The 21,874-nt window shown below is 45.3% G+C and overlaps 2 protein-coding genes and 1 non-coding gene across 3 annotated transcripts in view; 2 read left to right on the top strand and 1 right to left on the bottom strand.

Moving 5' to 3' along the window:
* St3gal2 (ST3 beta-galactoside alpha-2,3-sialyltransferase 2) overlaps positions 1–10,423 on the top strand; it is a 65,040-nt gene extending 54,617 nt beyond the window's left edge. The window contains exon 8 of the mRNA XM_063247650.1: positions 131–10,423. Within this exon, the coding sequence (XP_063103720.1) occupies positions 131–135 (5 nt within the window). The 3' untranslated portion in view covers positions 136–10,423. The remainder of the gene's footprint in view (positions 1–130) is intronic.
* Positions 1,271–21,874, bottom strand: part of LOC100720073 (ATP-dependent RNA helicase DDX19A) — a 26,788-nt gene continuing 6,184 nt past the window's right edge. Inside the window, exons 3-12 of the mRNA XM_003472125.5 lie at positions 19,994–20,044; positions 18,665–18,800; positions 13,341–13,433; positions 11,205–11,307; positions 10,807–10,921; positions 6,822–6,999; positions 6,341–6,578; positions 3,302–3,464; positions 2,702–2,893; positions 1,271–2,321 (exon numbers count right to left, since the gene is read on the bottom strand). Of these exons, the coding sequence (XP_003472173.1) occupies positions 2,260–2,321; positions 2,702–2,893; positions 3,302–3,464; positions 6,341–6,578; positions 6,822–6,999; positions 10,807–10,921; positions 11,205–11,307; positions 13,341–13,433; positions 18,665–18,800; positions 19,994–20,044 (1,331 nt within the window). The 3' untranslated portion in view covers positions 1,271–2,259. The remainder of the gene's footprint in view (positions 2,322–2,701; positions 2,894–3,301; positions 3,465–6,340; positions 6,579–6,821; positions 7,000–10,806; positions 10,922–11,204; positions 11,308–13,340; positions 13,434–18,664; positions 18,801–19,993; positions 20,045–21,874) is intronic.
* On the top strand, positions 5,165–5,328 carry LOC111757466 (small Cajal body-specific RNA 1). Its single transcript, XR_002791810.1, has one exon. It is a non-coding gene; the product is annotated as a small Cajal body-specific RNA 1 (non-coding RNA).

Below are 21,874 nucleotides of genomic sequence, written 5' to 3' on the forward strand. Positions count from 1 at the left end.
AAACCTGCATTTTTTTTTTTCATTTTTTATCGGTACCCGGGATTGAACTCACGACCGCCTGCTTGCAAGGCAGGTGCTTATGCCGCTGAGCTAAATCCCCAGCCCCTGAAACCTGCATTTTTATTCACAGTGTAATAAAGAACTGCCGACTATTTCGAGGTCCTGGGTGAGGGCAGGAGCTCCTCTGTCTGGATCTTGGGAGCCTGAGGCCCAGTCTGCAGAGCCCGGGTGCCTGCAGCAGCTCCCGTCCTCTCTCCCTGTCCCGGTTCCTGCGGTGTCACCGTGGCCCAGCGCCTTCCCTGCCTGCTGCCCAGCCTGTCCGTCCTGGCCTTCGTCATGCTCCGACCCGGTCCCTGAGCCCCACGGCCGAGGAAGGATACTCCGAGGAGAGCGCTACCAGAAGCCGCTGTGAACCGAGCGCCTGCCACGCTGCTGCCCCAGAGCCACCATCTCCCAGGGGTGGCGGTGTCCCAGCCTTCCCGGCCGCTCTCCAGGGGCTCCTTTCGCAGCCAGCGCCTGCCAGGATGCAGCCCACACCCGCCAGCCCCAAGACAGAGTGCGCACCCGCTGTGTGTTCCCCCTAGCAGGAGCTCGCGCTGCCCTGCAGCCACTGAGTTGTCTCGCTGGCTCCACTCCTGGGATGCGGGCAGGCTGGGGCTTGCTGGGAGATCTGCATTGCCCTTATTCTCAATAATAGTGTAATTAAGTTGGGAGTAGTGACACTCGCTTTAATTCAGCACCTCCGAGGCTGAGGCGAAAGGATCTCAAGTTCAGTCAGCCAGGGCTACAGGGCTATATTTAAGACTGGAACATTTTTAGGACTTGTGGTGTGGTGGTGCACACTTGTAATCCCACTTGGGAGGCTGAAGCAGGATTGCTGCGAGTTTGAAGCCAATCTCGGTTGCATACTAAGTTCCAGGCCAGGCTGGAATATAGTAAAGCCTTGTCTCAAATGAACAAAAAGACCAGCAATTTCAGGTGGGGCTGGGCGTGTAGCTCGGTGGTAGAGGACTAGTCTAGTGTAGAGGAGGCCCTGGGTTCAGTCCCCAACACTACAAACAAAACAACCCTAGGAGTGCCATTTATTCTTTATTGGATCCCTAAAATCCCTAACTTGATGTCTGTCCATGAGCATCTGGACTGAAAAGCCTTGTTTGGAGACAGCTGCCCTAACCCTATTCTTGTACACAGCGGGCAATAAGACAGAACATCCAGCAAGCCGGCAGCAAAGGTGACCTACCCTGGGGAGGGGTCAGAGAGCACTTTCCAGTTATATACACAGTCTTTTTAATGAGCATAAATTAGCCTAATAAGCAGAAAAATACAAATAAGTCATGATTAGTAAAGCATTTCTCATAATTACATTTAAAATTTCTTATACTGAATGATGCACGCAGATAAAGTTCTATCCCTACTCATACCGTGTATGAACTATGAAATCCATCAAGGCCACGGCGTGGGTAGAGCCGCACCGGAGCCCACACAGGCTGACACCTCCTCTCCAGAGGAAGGATACCTATGAATCAGTACCACATAAGTGGGCCAGGTGAGGCTCCATGAACACCTGGGAGTCTCCTGGGTTCCATTCCATGGAGCAACGGGGAGGAGGGGAAGCCAGGCCGGAGCCTCATGGACTCGCCCACCAGGCCTGGGACCTCTCCGGAGCTGGGAGCCACCTGCCACTGTAGGTCCCAGTTGGGAGTTCTCCACAGCACCAAGATGCTCACGCGAGAGCAAGCAGGAAAGCATCTGCTCTAGACAGCCGAGGGAAGGGGTGCTGGCATCTCTAATTTCAGAAGAACCCCATGATGGGGAAACCCTCGCGGACAGGTCCTGCAGTGCCGCTGGCTCAAGGGCCCTGCAGCCAACTCTTCCTGGCATCGGGTGTGGCTGGGCGGGTCTTGCCCTCCTAGAGATGTCCACCTCTCACTTTAGGGTGCAGGCTGGTCTCAGCACCCCAGCCAGACAGCAGGCAGGGGGGTCTGGAGCCAGTCACATCGATGGAAAGCAGACTACTGGAGGGACAGGGCACATCACGACTTTGAAAGGTGCAGAGAAGAGTATTTCCAAAAATGTGATTTCCTTTGATTGTCCCCTGTTGTCTCTACAAGTTTTGGTCAAGTCCAAACATAATTTAATGAGGTAGGTAGTTTCTTCCTTGCGCCTTCGTCTCTGGGAAGTGTCAAGGCTGGGGCCGTGTGAGCACTGGGCTCCCTCCTGGGGAGGTGACGAGGGCGGAACCAGGGACCGGGGCACTTCTCAGTTGGCTATTTTCTCAATCTCATCCAGGTCATCCGTGTCTAGTCTTTCTATCTTCTTATCTGGGGGAAAGAGACCAGCATGGGGTTGCTGTAGCTCCAGTCACTCAGAAGGGGACAGCAGCAGGGAGACAGACACAGAAGTCCCCGCCTGGCCTGGGAACACCACCCCCTGGCTCACTGGAAGCTGAGCACAAAGGAGTCCACAGCCCGGGCAGGGTGGCGGGGCCCAGGTCACTGGCACTGACATTGAGTCCCCCAGGCCTCCCAACCAGGCCAGCAGGAATCCGGCCTTTCAGTCCTGGCCCTGAAGGCCCCACATGTGCTCCCCACAGGGCCTGGCAGAGACATGAGGGGAAAAGGGCAGGCACAGGGACGATGGTCCCTCCCCGTGCCCGCCTGCCCCTCTGAAAAGGGCTCCGGGCAGATGAGGTAGGACTCACTGAAATGCTCCTGGATCCTGCTGAGGATGCTCATGCTGTGCTTGCTGTCCACCATGTTCACGGCCAGGCCCCTCTTGCCAAAGCGGCCAGTGCGCCCGATCCGGTGCAGGTAGGTCTCATTGTCAGGGTTCCCATCCTTGTCCACAGGGAGATCAAAGTTGATGACAACAGACACCTGCTCCACATCGATACCTGCAGGGAGGGCGGGGTGTGTGAGGCAGTCAGGGTGGGAGACAGAGTCCCAGTCAAGGCAGCCACACCCGTACTGTGGGCAGGAGAAAGAGGCTGGGACCTCTGGGCCGTGGGCACCAGATGGCACAGGCAGGCCTGCAACAGCGCTAGAGCAGGAGGACAGACTCTGTCTGGCAGGTACGACAAGCCCGGGAAATGGAAAGTCTCTGCAGACAGAGAAATCCATGGTTCTGCCCGGGGAGCAGCTCCCCCGACCTGGCCTGGGCTCCTAGTTTTCCTCCTGCTGGAGCAGGAAGTCTGGGCTCTCCCACAAAGCACAGCTGCCACCACCCCCCTGACGGCCTCCCAGTGTCCTCTTGCATGTGCAGACTTCTCTCGCCACTGGGGCCCTGGGCTGTCTCTGCTCACCTCGGGCGCACACATTGGTGGTCACCAGCACTTTCTCTTTGCCCTCTCGGAAGCGCTCGATCACCGCTGCCCTCTGTTCCACCATCATCTCGCCACTCAGCAGAGCCACCTGATGGCCTTCTTTTGAGAGCTCTGCTGCCAGCCAACTAGCTGTTTTGCGGGTCTGAACATAAAAAAAGTGTTTTTGAGAAAGCTAAGAACTTCAGAGGACTCTCTGATCTGGAAGATGACCTAAAATTTTGCAGCTAAGGGTTAAATTTCCTAAAATCGCCAACCTGGTGTGGTATAATAGACGGAGCTGGATCATCGGGGTAACTGTTCAGAAACGTTTCTACTATAGAAGTATTTTACCTACTTAGGAATGGTAGTGGCACCCATTTGTAATCCCTCCACTCTGGGAGGCTAAGGCTGAAAGATTGCAAATTCCAGTCTGGTTTGGGCAGCTATTGGAAATCCTGTTTGAAAAAAGGGGCTCGAAACCATGAATTCTCTCCACACTGGCCCTGTTTCACCCTGCAGAGTATAGTCTTTTCTCTTTCAAGTAAATCTTTGATCTTGCTGTTAAAAAACAAAAACAACGAACACCTGGGGATGCAACACAGCCTGAAGGGCCTTGATTCACTCCCAGGTATTACAAATAGGCAAGGAAGCACACAGTGACACATTCCTGTAATTCCAGCCCTCTGGGAGGCTGAGGCAAGAGAACCACAAATTTAAGCTCACCCTGGGCAACTTAACAGCTGTCTCAACAAAAAAGGAAAAGCAAATGGTCTGGGCATTTAGCCCACTGTGAAGGTCCTGGGAACAAACAAACAACAAGTAAGTGCCGGGAAATGTAGCCCAGTGTAAAGACCCAGTGTTCCATCCCTAGCACCTGGCACATACATACCTACATAAATCTTTTTTTTTTTTTTTTTTTTTTTGGTCTTTTTCGTTTTTATCGGTACCGGGGATCGAACTCACGACTGGCTGCTTGCAAGGCAGGCGCTTATGCCGCTGAGCTAAATCCCCAGCCCCCCCTACATAAATCTTTAAATTGAACCTGAATAGATTGTAAGTGGGAAATGGGAGAAATAACACATGGCTCTTAGGCTGGACTTTTTTTTTTTTTTTGCCTTTTTCATTTTTATCGGTACCAGGGATCGAACTCATGACTGCCTGTTTGCAAGGCAGGTGCTTATGCCGCTGAGCTAAATCCCCAGCCCCTAGGCTGGACTTTTAAGATGGCCGTGTTCTAAATGGTATTTTTGGGAGTGGGAGGTAGGACTGGAGTTCCAGGCAAAGGGAGTCTCAAGAGACAGCATGGTAAAATGCAACGAATAAGCCTGGACTGGCTCATAGCTTTAAACAACAAAATGCACTAAGAAACATCCTGCACATGCAGAAAAAGGCATCAGTGGACTGTGTTTCAGGTGATGACCAAGCTGGGCACCGTGGTGCCATGTCCATAACACCAGCTATCTGGGAGGCTGAGGCAGGAAGATGGCAAGTCCAACACTTCAGCAAGACCCTATCTTACCAAATAAAAAGAGTTAGGGATGTAGCTCAGTTGTAGAGTACTTGGGAGGAGAACTGGAGAATGTTCCTGTATCATTAGGAAAGATATAAAGATGGCACTGTGGTCATGTGGGTTTGAAAACCTCTTGTTCTTAAGGATTAGGTGAACTGCACATTTACAACTAATTCCACAATGACTGAGCAAAAAAGAAACTTCTACACACACAAATGGCTATAGCAGAAGTGGCCAAATGCTGACAGGCAGAGAGGCCTTAAGTCTTTTTTTTTCCCTAGCTTTTTTGTAGGTTTGACTGTTTTAATTTGAAGTTGGGAGAGATAAACTTTTACTTTAAAAAAACAAAACCACAGCACTTGATACTAACCGAGCTGTCTATATCCTGGCCTTATATCTAAAGCTTGTGATATGTTGTGATAGTTGGGTTGAAGAAGTGCAATATTAAAACAAAAGCCATGATCATTAAGTCCATTGTGTAAAGATGCACTCTGAGTTATAACTCAAAGACACAACTTTGAGAACAAAAACAAACCATAAATACCTCTAAAAATCACAGGAATAAGTCTTGTACCAACATAGGGTGAACTGTCTTATTCTTATATTCCTTAACGTTATTTTGAAGTGTTTTTCAGCGATCTTAAACACTCTAGCTGGGTGTGATGGTCCATGCCAGTAATCACAGCACTTGAGAGGCTGAGGCAAGAGGATAACTTCGAGTTCAAGGTCAGTCTTGGCGACATAGTGAGACTTTGTCTCAAAAAACACTCAGACATGATGGTGTAAATCTGTAATTCCAGCACTTGGGAGGCTGAGGCAGAAGGACTGCCCCAAGTTTGACACCAGTCTAGGCTAGCGTTAAGGTCAGCCTGAACTACGTGTGAGACCCTGTCTCACAAAACAAACTTGGGGCTGGGGATATAGCTCAGTAGTGCAAGTCTGCCTGGCAAGTGTAAAGCCCTGAGTTCACTAGCTGATACCAAAATCAAAAACAAAAAAACTGCTGTGTGTGTGTATATATATGTATAGTATATACATACACATACACACTATATATGTTTAAATTTGGTTTTGCTATTATAAATAAATGAGCTTTCTATTTTCTAAGTGTTTCCTGTTGGTAACTATATTAATTTGATAACCATCTTATTAAATTTATTTCCTAGAATAGCAGCTTCTCTAGGGTTTCCTGATAACACTATCACTTACCAATAAGGTATGCAGTTCAGGAAGCTTTATGTTTAGGCTCAGTATCTCTCAGAATGCTACTAGTACAGAGCCAGGCATAGGGCTGCACACCTGTAGTCCAACCACTTGGGAAGCTGAGGTAGGAGGACTGCAGGAAGTTCGAGGCCAACTTGGGCTACAAAGCAAGACGCTATCACAAGAGAAATCACTGTCATAAGAAAATGCTAATGCAAACTGTTCCATCTTCACAAACCACTTCCATTCTCCCTACAGTGCAATCTGGTAGGTGGGGCTAGCCAGGGAGGGGACAGGGCAGGCCCACAGCCCCCACTGCTACTCACGTGGCAGAAAATCATGGCTTGTGCGATGGTGATGGCCCCATAGAGGTTGCACAAGGCCTGGAACTTCTCGTCCCTGTTGCTGCACAGGACATAATACTGCTTGATGGTGTCCAGTGTCTCCTCCTCGCGCTTCAGTTTGATGATGTTGGGGTCTGGGACTACCTTCTGGGCAAACTTCCACACAGAATCTTCAAACGTGGCAGAGAAAAGCAGCATCTGGCAGTTCCTGGGCAGCATCCTGCAAGGCCCCAGGTGTCACTGCAAGGCATAGAAGCCCAGTCTCCCCAGCTCGGATGGGCTTGAACCCTAGCAGGCATGGGGGTGGCACAGGTCTCAGGTGTCCTGTCATGGCCCAGGCTGGGAGGACAGTCAGTGCTGATGTGCAGGTGACCTGTAGGCCAACACTGCTGCACGGCCCAGAGGACAGAACCCCACAGAAGCAAGAGGAGGCCCCGGAGCTCCTCCTGGCCTGAGCTCCTACCTCTGGATGCGGATGCTCTGATCCTGGTGGCCCTGGGTTGCTATCATCACATCAGCTTCATCCAGCACAAATACCTTGATCTTCTTGGGGTCAATGAACTTGAGCTTGGAGCACCAGTCCAGGACTGTCCCGGGGGTGCCAATGACAATCTGCTCACTGATCTTCTGACCTCTTTCCACTGTGGAGAAGAGATGTTTGCTGAGGGTGTGTCCAAGGAAAAGCCTGCTCTGGAAATCAAAGCCCGGCCTGTACTTCTGGGACTAGCAGAACAGAGTAATTCCAGACTTCAAACTGCAGAAGTTCTACCCTTAAGCCTCTGCTTTCTTCTACTATGACGTGGGTCGGATGATACCTGTCTAAGGGACCTGTGATCAGCATCAAATTCCACATGGAGGCCCCTCAGCAGATGTCATTTCCATTTTACTTTCTCCTATAATTTCACCTGACACAAGTCTTTTTTCCCAGGATCTTAGCACAATGATATTTTTGCTTTGGTCTCCAGTGATTTCGCTTATGTTAGCTAGTTCCTGTAAGTACAAACTTTTTGATTTAAAAAGTACTACAGTGGGGGCTGGGGATTTAGCTCAGTGGCATAAGCACCTGCCTTGCAAGCAGGCGGTTATGAGTTCAATCCCTGGTAACGATAAAAATGGAAAAAAAAAAAAGTACTACAATACTCTCAAACTTGTTTCAACCAGCCAGCTGGGTTACATGGTGAGATAGCTTACCATATCTCAAAAAAGGGGCGAGGGGTGCCGGAGGAACTAAATGTACATGCACTAACTCCCCACAACAAAGGTTAGCATTATATACTGCCAACATGTACTAATAATTTAAAAATTAAAAAAAAAAAATCAAGTGTTAGTAGTAATACCATCTTGCTCATGGGAGAGGTTTACACACACAGGGAAACTTGCACTTGATAGCAGCATTTGCCAAGCCTGATGTGTACACTACATTGCTCTCAGACTCTCAAGCTGGTTTAACTTGAAACTGATACAACCATTATCAAAATCACCAATGCACATAACCTCTGAACAACACTTTCACTATCAGAAACTTTGCAATGTACACAAAATATGCACACACACACACAACATGTAATTGATCTGCAAAATATGAAACACCTAATGGTTGACAACAATAAAGTATGAAAATGATTAGGAATAGATGTGAGATAATCTCAAAAATACATATATAATTGCAGGGATATAGCTCAGCAGCACAAATGTTTGCCTGACAAGTGCAAGGTCCTGAGTTTGATTTCCAGTACCCTCCCCACACAAAAAAATATGTATGCCCCCCCCCACACAAGACACAACGGTATACATATATCTCATATACAGGCAGAAGATATACATATAATTAGCAGAATGGCAGAGTACTCCTGGGTTCAAACCCCTTATAACAACAAAAAGGTAGTTTCCCAGTGCCCACTGCCTGAAAATAAAATCAAGTGTCTCCCCAGTGCTATGAAATGCAGTGATCACGCCAGCCCCTCACACAGAGTGAAGGGCGTGGCAGAAACCACCCAGAGCAGGCACATACTTCTGTGCACCCCACTGGGCACCTGGGCCTGCTGGTTTGAGTACTGTACCCATAATTTCTGGGTACAGTGCTTTTGTTACTCTTGCCAAACAAAATGCCGTGACTTTCTTCAGAAAAAGCCCATTTTTATTATTTGTATGGTGAAATAAACTGCCCAGTTTTGTTTGTAAACTGATAGGCAAACAAGAGATACTCAAGTTGAAAATTTGGGGGTTGGGGATTTAGCTCAGTGGCATAAGCGCCTGCCTTGCAAGCAGGCAGTCGTGAGTTCGATCCTTGGTACCGATAAAAAGGAAAAAGACCAAAAAAAAAAAAAAAACGAAAATTTGATATATGCTTTCTGAAATGATCAAAGAAAGCTTGAGAATGGGAGAAAAAAGCTGTCTCTTTAATTAAAAAAAAAAATCAACTGCATTTGTTGTCACTATAACACCTGAGCTACCAAAAGAAATTCTAAATTTTGTAAAACTTGTAAGTGCTATCAAGTGAGTCTCCCAAGTGCATTAACTTCTCTGCTGAATCTGGTTGTGATAGTACCTGCAATTCAATTTTTCTTGTTTGCTGTAAGTCTCTCCATGTAACCTAAGATAGCCCTGAACTCACTATGTATCCTGGGCTGCTTCAAACTCATGACAATCCCTATCTCAGCCTCCCCAATGCAGGAATTACATGTATGGGCAACTACCTTAATTACCATTTGTTAAGTCTGGGTGTAGCATTCATAAAGATATATTATTATCTTTTGTTTGTTTGCTATGTAGTTCAGGATGGTCTGGAACTCTTCTATGTAGTCCAAGCTAGTGTTGAACTTGCAGCAATCCTGTTTCAGGCTCCCAACTTCTGCGATTATATGTGTTGGCTACCATGCCTGGCTGTTATTTATATTAACGTTGAGTTACACATACTAGGCAAAGACTACCACTGAGCTATGTTATTTTTAAATTACTAAACATGTCTTTGAAAGTTTCTCTAGTTCTGTTTTAGCATCTACTATGACACAACCTGCATAACAGAAACAAAGTGAAAGTGAGAAAATGCTGAGGCCCTACAGTGAGAATGGCACACAAGACCATCAAGGCTGTGTGGGTCACAAGGGTGTCCCTCTTGAGTTCCTCCAGGCAGTGTCCAACTGTTGCCAAGACCCCAGCTTCTGCTCAGCTAAGAGGGGCCAAGGGGCAAACTTGTCTATTTTTCTGAGAGCCGATGAGGTGCGGGATCTTTTTGCATTACTCTGGTAGCCATGTGAAGAGCTGGTTCAACTGAGACTCTTTGTTCACTGTCCTAGTAGATAGTAGACTGCTTGGTTTTTCTTGCTGTATGGAAAGTATTTTACATACTGATAACCTTCTAATGAATCTTTAAAACCTCTTCCCGCTCCTTTTAACCTGAACTTTCTCTATGATATCTGCAGAACACATGGAAGAAAGAACTGGAAGGATTATTGATTGTGATTACAGCTAGTTTCTTCTTTACTAAAGCTGGTGCTTACTGCTAAGGAATCTGATTCCAACCTGCCACCCCTGCAGGTCCTAGAACTCAAAACCCTGTCTTAGTGAAGAATGCCAGATGCAGAACTGTACTACAGGAGCCTGAGGCAGGAGGATCAACCTCCAGGAACCTTGCAGAATTTTCATGTTGAACAACTTAAAATCTTAACACTGAAGAGGAGAGGCAGGCTAGGAAGTAGCTCAGCAGTAGAGTGTCTGCTTAGCATGTGTACGATGGGCATGTGCCCCCAGGATTTTGGAGGGGATGGCCACTAGAGAACTGTAAACAGATCAGCAAGCACAGATATTCCTCTTTAAGACTGACCTGTTTAAACTGTTTAGACTCATGACTGAGGCATACCACTTGCACTTAGGACCTGTCTTATTTTGTCACAGTTCTGCATATCTTGTTGCTAAGAGTCTTAGTGTCTTTTTGTACTATACAGTTTTTTCATATAGTACTGAAATTTTTGCTGATTGTACTGTTCAATACTACAGTTTTATGTTTTTTTATATATTATAGTATTACATATAAGAGCTATGCAAATAAAAAGTCTCTCACTTGGAGATTCCTTTGACCATTTCTTTCTTTTTTGAGACAATTTCACTGTACAGCTCAAGATGGCCTCAAACACACCTCAATCCTCCTGCCTCAGCTTCCCGAGTGCTGGCATTACAGGCATGCACCATCATACCCAGCCTTCTTTGACCATTTCTTTGTTCTAAATATTATAATGTACATACTACATATAATATCTCATTTAGCAATGGAGTTGCAGGAAAAGAATCTAGTTATTGAATAAGGAATGTCCACACTTAAATTGATTTCCTGAGAGCAATGCAACAGGGCTCTACGTTCAGAATGAAGTAAAAGCTGAACATATCATCACATCTTCAAAATCACACACCTAGCACCACCACCCCGCTTAGATCGCATCCCTTGCACTCACATTTATTGCCTCGAACAGCATAAGCAAGCCTGAGCTCCGGGTAAAATTTGCCCATCTGCTCGATCACTTTACCTGTCTGCAGCGCCAGCTCGTATGTTGGGGACAGGCACAGACACTGATGGAGAAATCAGAAAGGATGAATTTAGCAAGACTACAACCTTGACCAGCGGCACAGGGAACCAGAACTACCTCTTCCTCAGCCAGGCCCTCCTTTCGGGTGTGGACCAAGTCTCCGGGAGAGAGCCTTGGCCTGGAGGAGTACTGGCTTGCTGGGGCTGCAGCTTCCATGTGGATTCTGCCTGGTGGAGCTGGGTGAACACACTGCTCCTGAGGGGACACCTGAGGGATCACAGGTGTCCCCTCTAAAGCAGGTAAGCCAGGGTCCCCACCTCACCCACCTGAGGGTGTCTGTCTGCTGGTTCCACTCGGCTGAGCATGGCCAGGACGAAGGCAGCTGTTTTTCCAGTGCCAGACTGAGACTGGGCAATTAGGTTCTGAGGCCTGGATAGAGGAGGGACAGAAAGGAAATGACTCCTGGCAAAGTGAAGCATGAAACCATTCACTGAGGAGACAAGGGACATTCTCCCCCTTTATGCCTCTATGTATTGTTCCATTTTTTGGCACTGAGCACAAATTACAAGAAAATATATATATATATTTTTCCTTTTTTATTGGTACCAGGGATCGAACTCACAACTGCCTGCTTGCAAGGCAGACACTTATGCCGCTGAGCTAAATCGCCAGCCCCGAAAATATTTTTTATAGATTATTAAAAAAACAGCTTTAGGGGCTGGGGGTTTAGCTCAGCAGTGTGGCTTAAGTGCCTGCTTAGTAAGCTCAAGGTCATGAGTTCAATCCCGTACCAAAACCAAAACACCCCAGCTTTAATATAAAAGAAATAATAACTGTTGTAGATGGGTTCATACACAACAATCCTCCACGACTCTTAGCAGAGAATGCCCTAGTTTTGTCCCAAGGGCCCCAGGGAAATCAAGAGTGCAGAGCACACAATGAGAGCAGTGCCACACGCACCCTCAGTGGCAATTTCTGCTGAGTTACACCCTTTCCCAAGACTCAGCTCTTTTTGCATGTTCCCTTTTCCAATCTCCATGGAAATGCAGGTAACCAACCCCAACTGAACTTCATGTGATCTATGTCACGGGGATTGGTGGTATTGTAGACATTTTTAAAAAAAGTGCAAAGACACCTGAGAGGACAACAACTTGCCCAGGTTGGACCTCACTCATAGCAGGCAGGAGACAGCAAGGGAAAGAAGGGTTTGTGGGGTCTGAATATCGACTAGGCCTGGGTTTTGTTTTTGTTTTTCTATTTGCTGAGAGGATGGAGAAAAAAGTAACAAAGAAAAGGGTAAGAGGAGGGTGAAAGGAAGGAAGGAAGGGGAAGGATGTGGGGTAGGAGAGGGAGAAAAAGAAAACTGGACTGAGGTTTTACTTGTCAGGATAAGGCTGCAGAGATAGTACTGGTATCGTTCTTCAAATCTGTTCTGCAGAGCTCAAAAATGTCAAAATAATTTTCTATGGTAGCACTCAGAATTGAACCCAGCCGCCCACCCACAAGGTCTCTCTATGTAGTTCAGGCTGGCTTCAAACTGGCTTCAAACTGGTGATGATCCTTCTGCTTCCCAAGCGCTAGGATTATAAGGGCATATCACCAGACCTGGCCCTAGCCCTTTTATTTTTAAAATAAAAATAGTGTTATTATAGTATCTCTGAAACAAAACAAACAAAAAACAAAGCAGAGCAGAGCAGCAGACCAAAGCAAAGCAAAGCAAAGCAAAGCAACCTTCAACACATTTCAAGGCCCAGGACCAGGCCTGCAGACCCAGGGGGCTGAGTCACTCCTAGGTACGCTCTCACAGTGGGGCCAGCCTGTGGATTTGGCTCTTGGGGCTTGGCTGGGAGGCTGCCTGCCTCCTCTGGGGCATCCAAGCTTTTGTATTAGGGGTCAAGATCACAGATGTGGGCCAATATGTTCAGTGATGCAGCAGGGGTGGGGGCAGCCAGAGGTCAGGGTTCAGAGAAAGAAGTCAAAACCACTCAGGTCCATGGTCGAACACAGAGGGCCACAGGCAACCAAGGGGGACTGAGTTACTGATCTTAGGATGAAATCCAGTTGGTATCAGGTTGCTCAATATTAATGCTACAACAACACAGCCCCTTCATTGAGATGAGGTCTTGCTAAGTTGCCCAGGATGGGCTCAGGTTTGTGATCCTCCTGCCTCAGTCACCAAGCAGGCTGAGAGTACAGGAATGCACTACCAGGTCCAGCTTCAAGTCACTTCTAAAAAGGCCAATTTTTAGTATTAAATAGAATAAAGCAGTATTATCATGGGTTTTTACTTTTAAGTGGGAAAGATAGGAACTCTACCCAAATCCATGATTCTGTGTGTACCTGCCAAGTTGTTTTCCTGAAACATGTCCCCTGAACAGTCCACTTGGTACTCAGAAACAGTAACTGTTCATGGCGACATTAGTAAACCAACTTTCAAAGAGATCACTCAGGTCTTCACTCACGGTTCAGCGAGCATCATAGGTAATGCATTCTCTTGTATCTTGGATGGCCGATTGAAACCCATGGCATAGACTCCCTGGAGAAGCTGTGGCTTCCTAGGAGAAAAAGGAGAAATAGGATGGACTGTAGTAGCTGAAATTGTTTTAAGCTTATAATCCTATCTTCCCTTATATCTTGCAAGAATGATGTCTCCTGCCTCTATCAGACATTTTTTAACATCTTGAAAATGCTACCTAAAACCAATTCAAGCTAAGTGTGACAGAACATGCCTATGATCACAGCACTCTGGGAGAGTTTGAGCCCAGCCTGAGCAACTTACTGATCTAGGGAGACCGTAGCTCAAAATAAAAACGGGTTGAGGGTGTACCTCAGTGTGACTGCCTTGGGTTCAAGCCCCAATGCTACAAAAAGAAAACCAACCCAAATCACTTCTTTGTTTTTTGTGAGACACAGTCTCACTATGAAGTCCAGATTGGCCTTGAACCCCTAATCCCTCTGCCTCAGCCTCCCAAGTGCTAGAATCATAGGTGTGTGCACTATATCCAACTTATCTCTACTAATCTGAATCTGCAATAACTATATAATTCATAAAGTAGAGCTCAGTGGCACAGTGCCTGCCTGGCAAGTGTGAGGTCCTGAGTTGATTCTCAGTGCAAAAAAACCCCAAAACAACAACAACAAAAACCAGACTGTTTTCCTTTCGATTTCTTGGGAGAAATTCATGCTCCAAGTCCCAGAAATCTGACTGGCCTTGGATGCCCTGGATATAGCAAAAGTAGAGCTTATATTAATTCATAACATAAAACTTATTAGGAAAAGGGATTGTAGGGCATGTGTGTTCTGCAGTGCCAAGGACTGAACGCAGGGTGCTGCCTGTGCCCAGCCAAGAGCTCTACCGCCGAGCTACATCCACAGGCCACAATTTCAGTTTTAATCTCTTGGTATAGATATTAAAAATGGACTAGTCTTTCTGTATTCTATGGTTCTTTAAATACAGCAGTACAAATATGCAAGACAACCAAGAAGAAAGAATACTGATTAAGCCAGTTTCTAGGAGTGGATATAGAGAAAATAGGTTAGGAGTTTCATATCAGGATGAACTTTACAAACGCTCAGATTGCTATTATGTCCAGTCAAAATCAACAACAGAGACAAATTTGCCAGGTGTGGTAGTGCCCTGCATATAACCGCAGCTTCCAGGAGGGCCACATGTTCAAGGTCAGGCTAGGCAACTTAGTGAGGCTCTGTCTCAAAAAAAATTTTTTTAAAAATGGCTCAGGATATAATTCAGTGATAGAGCATTTGCTTAGTATATGCAAGTCTCTGGTTTTAGTTTCTGGTATCACAAAAAATAAAAGACAAAGCCAGGTGTGGTGATGCACGGCTATAATCTCAGCATTTGGGAGGTTGAGGCAGGTGGATCACCATAAGTTCAAGGCCAGCCTGGACAACATAGTACAAGGGCAATCTGCATTACAAAGTGAGATGTTGTTTCAAAAGTAAAAAATAAAAAAAGCAAGACTATAACTTTTTTTTTTTGGAAATAAGGTCTTTCTATGTACTTTAGGTTGACCTTGAACTCAAGAACAGGTTCCTGCTTGAGCCTCCTAGTTAAAGGCATGTGCCACCATGCCTGGCTTCTTTTTTTCTTTTTATTGGTACGGGGGATCGAACTCATGACTGCCTGCTTACAAGGCACGTGCTTATGCTGCTGAGCTAAATCCCCAGTCCCACTTCTTTGGTTTTTTTGAACCATAGTCTCACAATGTAGTTTAGGCTGTCTCAGACTTGCAGTGGCGATCCTTTTGCCTCAGCTTCCCAAGTGCTAGGATTATAAGCATGCACTACCATATCCAGCCACCAACTTCTTAAATAGGCAGCTACACAATAAACATTAATTGAACTCCTCTTACATTGTATTTACAATGTGCTCTCACTACCTCTAAACAGAAAGGTGTTTTACAAAAACCACAGTATATTGTTTCTAAGGAAAAGCCAAGCTGCTAGGCTGCTGGCACCTGCATGTAGTTCCAGAACGTGGGAGGCTGAGGCAGAAGGATGGCTGCTGCAAGTTTGAGGCCAGCCTGCTACACGCTGAGCTTCTGTTTTCTCCTCTCAGAAGAAAAGAAGGAGGAAGAAAATCCACTTTAAGTCTGAAAAATCAACACTTCTCTAAGCTTTTCCTAAAGATTAACAGGCTCTCTAAAAGGTAAATTCTTCTAGCATATATTAGTTCTGAAACACAAACTGAAAAGGGAAAGTAATTGGTGTCTTCAGTTAGTGGGGAAAAAAGGCAGTTTCTGATTTGGTTGTCAAGGAAAAAAGCTATTACCTAATCAGACTCATGCAATCTGATGGCTTCCACTGACTCATTTTTTTACTTTGCAGATTTCAATTTTTTTTTTTTTTTTTTTTTTTTGGTGTCTTGAGATAAGATCTGGATATGTAGCTCAGACTGACCTTAAACCCAACTACGTGGCCCAGGCTGGCTTTGAGCTTGAGTGATAGTCCTGCCTCAGCTTTTCTAATGCTGGGATGACAAACACAGGTCACCATACCTGGCTAGATTTCAATTTTTTTTTTTTTTTTTTTGGGTCTTTTTCCTTTTTATCGGTACTGGAGATTGAACTCACGACTGCCTGCTTGCAAGGCAGGCGCTTATGCCACTGAGCTAAATCCCCAGCCCCTGATTTCAAATTTGAAGGATAAAAATTCTAAGTATATGATGTGACTGGGATTCTATTCTTTGTTTCTTTTGGCTTACAATATCTCACTCAGAGAGAACCTACCTTTCAAGAGGACAATCTATTAGTGGTTCAACTGAGAGCTCAACTCTTTTAAACGAAAGGAACCTAAAAATACCTACTGATCGAAACAACAGAGTGTAATCAGTAGCCCTGGTAAGTTTAAGAATGAATAAAGTTCCAGACAGGGGAAATACACATACAGAGGTCTAATTTCCTGAAAAACTTAATGATTACACTTTTAAAAATTTGTTCTGTACAATTACTTCATCACCAACTAGTTAGCTCTCTTACTCAATAACAACAGGAATGTAGCCTATGTGCCAAAGGGCAACCCATGCTACATATTTTACTCAACAAAGGGAAATAACCCATTTATTCTACCACATTCTTACTCACCAGCTACCTTCTGTCTATGATTTGGACCCTGGCAGGCAGCAAGAATAGTAGGTATGTGGTATGCTCCTCCAAACAGCCAGCACATGGCATGTACATTAACCAAACCACCTGTAAATACCACTTTACTTACTGAAGAAAACGAGATACATCTGCAGTGAAGTTAAGGAAAAAGAAAAAAAAAAAGAAAACAAGACACATGATATGGGTCTTTCTAAGCCTTTTTTTTTTTTTTTTTTTTAAGCATAATGCCATAAAATATGCCTTCTGTAATGTTTATTTCTGGGTTCTGGGTTTTTTAATTGGAACAGTCAAAAGTTGCTTTCCATATCCCAACACTCAGGAGGCTGAGGCAGGAGGATCATTGAAAATTTGGGACCAGCCTATGCTACAAAGTGAGTTCAAGGCCGGCCTCAACTGCATAGCAAAACCCTGTCTCAAAAAGCCAAAAAAAAAAAAAAAAAGGTTGCTTTCCACTCTTGGCAATAGAAATATAGGCTCCTTTAACATACTTCCTAAAAGTAATTAACAAACTCTTATTAAGAATGTAAACCCTGGGGGCTGGGTATTTAGCTCAACAGCATAAGCCCTTGCCTTCCAAGCACATAGTCATGAGTTCAATCCCTGGTACCAAAAAAAAAAAAAAAAAAAAAAAAAAGAATGTAAACCCTGGAATTTCTGGAAAATGGTGGACTGATGAGCAGCAGAGAAAAAAATCTCTCTAAGTTTTGGTGTCCAGATCCTGGAATACACAACATGAGGAAAGAAGTGAGTCCCATGGACACAGCAAAGATCTGAACTGAGACTTGAAGCCGATGGAGAGAGAGAATTCAGGAATCTAGCAAAAATAAGAAAACCAGGAAGAACCAGCAAGGAAGACATGCAGCCCCCTGTGCACCAGCAGCAGCCCTGTCAGCAGGGGAGATAGCAAGGAAGTTGCCTCCCCGCCCCCACAATAAGCAACCAGTCACAACCCAGGCTCAGGTGATAATAACTGAAGTACGAAGCAACCTGACATTTACCTTGTTTGACTAACTTTGCAAGCCTGGGGCTGGTTAATTTGAGCAACTATTTAGAGGATAACAATATACCACATAGTAGTGATTGTGGATTTCCTACTGTCCTATCACTTTTGTTTCATTTTACTGTTCTTTATTCTCTTTAAAATAAAATAAGTAAATAAATAAATCACATCATCTCATAAAGAAAAAAGTGTAAACCCTATTAGCCAGGTGTGGTGGCACATGGCCTTAAAGCTATAATCCCAGCATTTGGAAGGCTCAGGCAAGATAACTGCCATGAGCTCAAGGCCAGTATGAACTACACAGCAAGCCCCTGTCTCAAAAAAAAAAAAAAGGCCAGGCATGCTGGCACATTCCTGTAATCCCAGAATTTGGGAGGCTGAAGCAAGTTCAAGACCAGCCGGGGGGGGGGGGGGGGGGGCGGGGGGTTGGGGATTTAGCTTAGCGGCATAAGCACCTGCCTGGAAAGCAGGCGGTTGTGAGTTCGATCCCTGATACAGATAAAAAAGTTAAAAAAAAAAAACAAAATCACACACACAAGACCAGCCTGGGTTATAAAGTGAGTCCAAGGCCAGCCTGAACTGCATAGTGAGACCCTGTCTCAAGAAGACAGGAAAAATAAAATAAAATTTAAAAAGAAAGAGAAGAACTGGGCTGCTGCCCAGAGAGGTGCAGAAGGGCTGGGGGTATAGTTCAGTGGCACAGCACCTGTTTGGCAACCACAAAATTGTGAGTTTGATTTCCAGTACACCCACACACAAAAAAACAGAGGGGCAGAAGATTGTCACTGAGATTGTTCACATTTCTTCACTGTGCATGCATATGTGTTGCTAGAGATGGAGCTCAGGCAGTTAAAGCAGGCACTATACCACTGAGCTACACCCATGCTCAGCCCACTTTTCCGATTCAGATAAGCTGGTGAGTTGTAACTTACACAAAGTGAGCACACTGAACTTTTTCAGGCTACTGTAAGCACTTTTAGTGGATGTTCTCACCCTGCAGCATGTTTCTTTTCCTACCTTAGTAAATGTAAAGCCTCACTACCTTTAAAATAAATAAACAAACAAAAATTTAAAAAGTAAATGTCCCATTAGAATGTCTGAATGCTGAACTTTATAGGGAGGGACAAGAAAGGAAGAGCTGTTGAGAGCAATGAATACTCACAGGCGGAGCTCTTCAAAAGACTTCACTGAGTAGAGAGGGGAGTTGGGGTCCCGCTGCAGGACTTCCACTTGGTTTGTGTTATCGACAAGGTTGCTTCTGATCAGCTTGTTGAGTAAAGACTGGGCAGCTCTGTCCTCTGTCCAAGAAACCAGGAGATTTTGTAGTTACATAAAATTAAGCTCCACCCTTGTGAGAGTGCTCTATCTCCCTCACCCTGGGAACCTGGGCGTCCATGCATGGCTGGAGAAAATGACCACAGTGGCAGCTCTCCCTTCAGATTCTTTTTCTAATTTTTAGTACTAGGGTTGAACCCAGGGCCTCTGCACTGAGCTACAGTCCCAGCCTGTTTTATTTTTTATTTCCAGACACCATCTCACTAAATTGCTAAAACTGCCCAGGTAGGGGTAGAGCTCCTGATGCCTCGGCCTCTCAGAGGGCCAGGAGTACAGGCAGTGCCTGCGCACCCAGCTCCTTCTACATTCCTGACTACAAGACTCGCGTGGGCTGATCGAGTCGGCAGGTCTTCCAGTTTCCCTGGTCCACTACTTCACCTTGCTCCTGAAACCTCCATGCTACCTTCCCCTCTCTCCTCAAGCCTTCACGTTCTCCACATTCTCACTCTGCACCTCAGCTGCACACCTGCCCGCGTGGGACCCACCCCGTCCCGTGCATGGGACATCTCTTTCTGTCCTGCCTCCTTGCACTATCACCATCCCCTTCACTGGGCCACTCCCACAGCACATGAACTCATTTGATCACCTCTTTATAAACCTGCTTTTCTCCCATTCATTACCCTCCCTTCTCTCTTTATAAACCTGTTTCATTCATTACCCTTATTTCTGGAACATTCCCTAAAAGAGCCATCTGTATTCATTTTTTCTCCTTGCCTTTTCTGTTCAATGAACACCCTCGAAAACCCTTGTTACGGTCCTCAATGATTTCCATATACCAAATTGATCCAATGGTTAATTTGTAGTTCATTTTTCTCTTCGAGGTGTGATTTTGCTATGTTGCCCAAACTGGCCTCAAAATTGCAATCTTCCTGCCTCAGCCTCTCAAGTGGTTGAGACCATAAGAAAACACAACTGAGCCTGGCTCTAGTTGTTCTCTTAATTACTCCATTACCTCTAGCTGACAGACTACTTTGGACACATTTCCTCTGGCTTCCAGGACACAGCACTCCTGACCACCACTTTGTCTCCCTAAGGCTCTTCCCCAGTCTCCTTGGTGGAACCCTCCATCCACTCATCTGTAACTCAGCGCCTCCAGCTCCAGGCAGGCAAGGCTGGGCTCAGGCTCCATCCCCACCACAGGGCTTCAAGTGGTTACCTTTCTCCTCTTCATCTGTCTTCTCTGCAGTGGGACTGATTTTGACAACACCTACAGAAAAAAACAGTTGTCATTGGAAAGGCAATTTTTAAATCCACCTAAAAGGTGGGACAATTAAAACACTAAAATTTGCTTCAGTGACCCAAATATAAACACTGTCATTTCTTTATGTTCAATGCATTGTACCTCCAGAAAGATGTTAAGTACATAAGAAAAATTTGTCACTTTGATTTACTTAAGTTAAAATATAGCTTTCAGGCTGGGGAGTTAGCTGAGTGGCACAAACGCCTCCAAGCAAGCGTGAGATTGTGAGTTCGTTCCCCAGTACTAACAAAAAACCAAAAAACAAAATACCACCTACTATTTCTTACTTATAAACTTGATTAAACACTAGTGATGAGGCCATAGGGAGCAGATGTGGTGCTGCTAGAAATATGAATTAGTTTGACACTTATTGTTGGGGACCACAAATTCACTGTGACTGGTGTTGCATGTTTCCCTGTGGGATGAAAGGAAAGATTGGGATTGTTGGCACCCAGGGATTGCTGGAAATCCCGTCTGGGATTTCCCATTGACTCTTCTAAGCATGGAATCATCTACACCTTCCTGAGTCATCACAGGATTATACTCTGGGTCAAGATACTTCTAAACGTAAGATTATATATGCTCTCTGGAGTTGGAGTCTTCGAATGAATTGTAATCCTTTGCTAGCTCCATCTATCTCTGTATACACCTAATAAACAGTGGCTGCTTTGGGAGTGGAAAGGTCAGATCCAGAGACACTGACTTTCAGCCACTGAAGAAATACTTGTCTCTGTTTTTTATTTTTCTAGTGGCATTTGAGAGATAGACAATTGGAACTCTTGGCTGGGTTCCTAAAATGACTATCAGGACTCTTGGCCGGGTTCTCAATAACTTATGGATTGAAGGTATTCTGAATACATTTATAAAAACTGCAAATGTATATGCCATTATCTTTTTTTTTGGTACCAGGTATTGAGCTCACAACTTGTGCACTTGCCAGGCAGGCGCTTTTGCTGCTGAGCTAAGTCCCCAGCCCCTATCCTATACATCTTTTGAGAATTTATCCCACAAAAACACTACACACATATAAAAAAATTTAAGTTCATGGTTATTCCATAAAGCACTGTTTATAAGAGCAAAAGATGGCGGGGCTGGGGATTGAACCGGCAATCTTCCTGCCTCAGTCTCCTGAGTACTGGGATTATAGGAATGCATCATCATGCCTGGCTTGAGAATCAATGTTTGTACTATATGCTTTGTGTAACAAAACTGTGGGGAAATTTGATCTATGTAGCCAAAAACACTGTAACAGTGGTCACTTACAAGATGAGGCAGAACTATGTCTTCCTAAAATTCCTATATTCATGTTCTAACCTCCAGTACCTGAGAATGTGGCCTCATTTGGGAATGGGGTGACTGTGAATATAGTCAGTTAAGCTAAGGTTTCTAAAGCAGAAGTTCCCAACTTGTGGGAGGAACCCTATACCAGCCTGATAGGAACCAGGCCACACAATGAGAGATGAGCAGCGTGTGAACCAGCAACTGTTATCTATATTTACACCCCTGCAGGGTGTTTGAAGCATCCTGAAACCGCAACTCTCCCCTCCTGTGGAAAAACTGCCCTCTGTGAAACTGGTTCCTCACACCGAAAAGGCAGAAAGTCTGGAGACTCCTGCTCTAATGTATGTCCTAATCCAATGACTGGCAGCAGGACAGACTGCAGCCTGTCATGTATGTGACTGTAATTTTTTGTTTGTTTGCTTTTTGGAACTGGGAATCCAACTCAGGACCTCTCACTTGCTGGGCAGGCACCATGTCACTGAGCTACATCCTTGGCCCTTTCTTTGTTTTTTGAGA

Source organism: Cavia porcellus, unplaced genomic scaffold, assembly GCF_034190915.1.
Source record: "Cavia porcellus strain 051 isolate PalLab524CR breed Dunkin Hartley unplaced genomic scaffold, mCavPor4.1 scaffold_4, whole genome shotgun sequence".
Taxonomy (NCBI): Eukaryota; Metazoa; Chordata; class Mammalia; order Rodentia; family Caviidae; genus Cavia; species Cavia porcellus.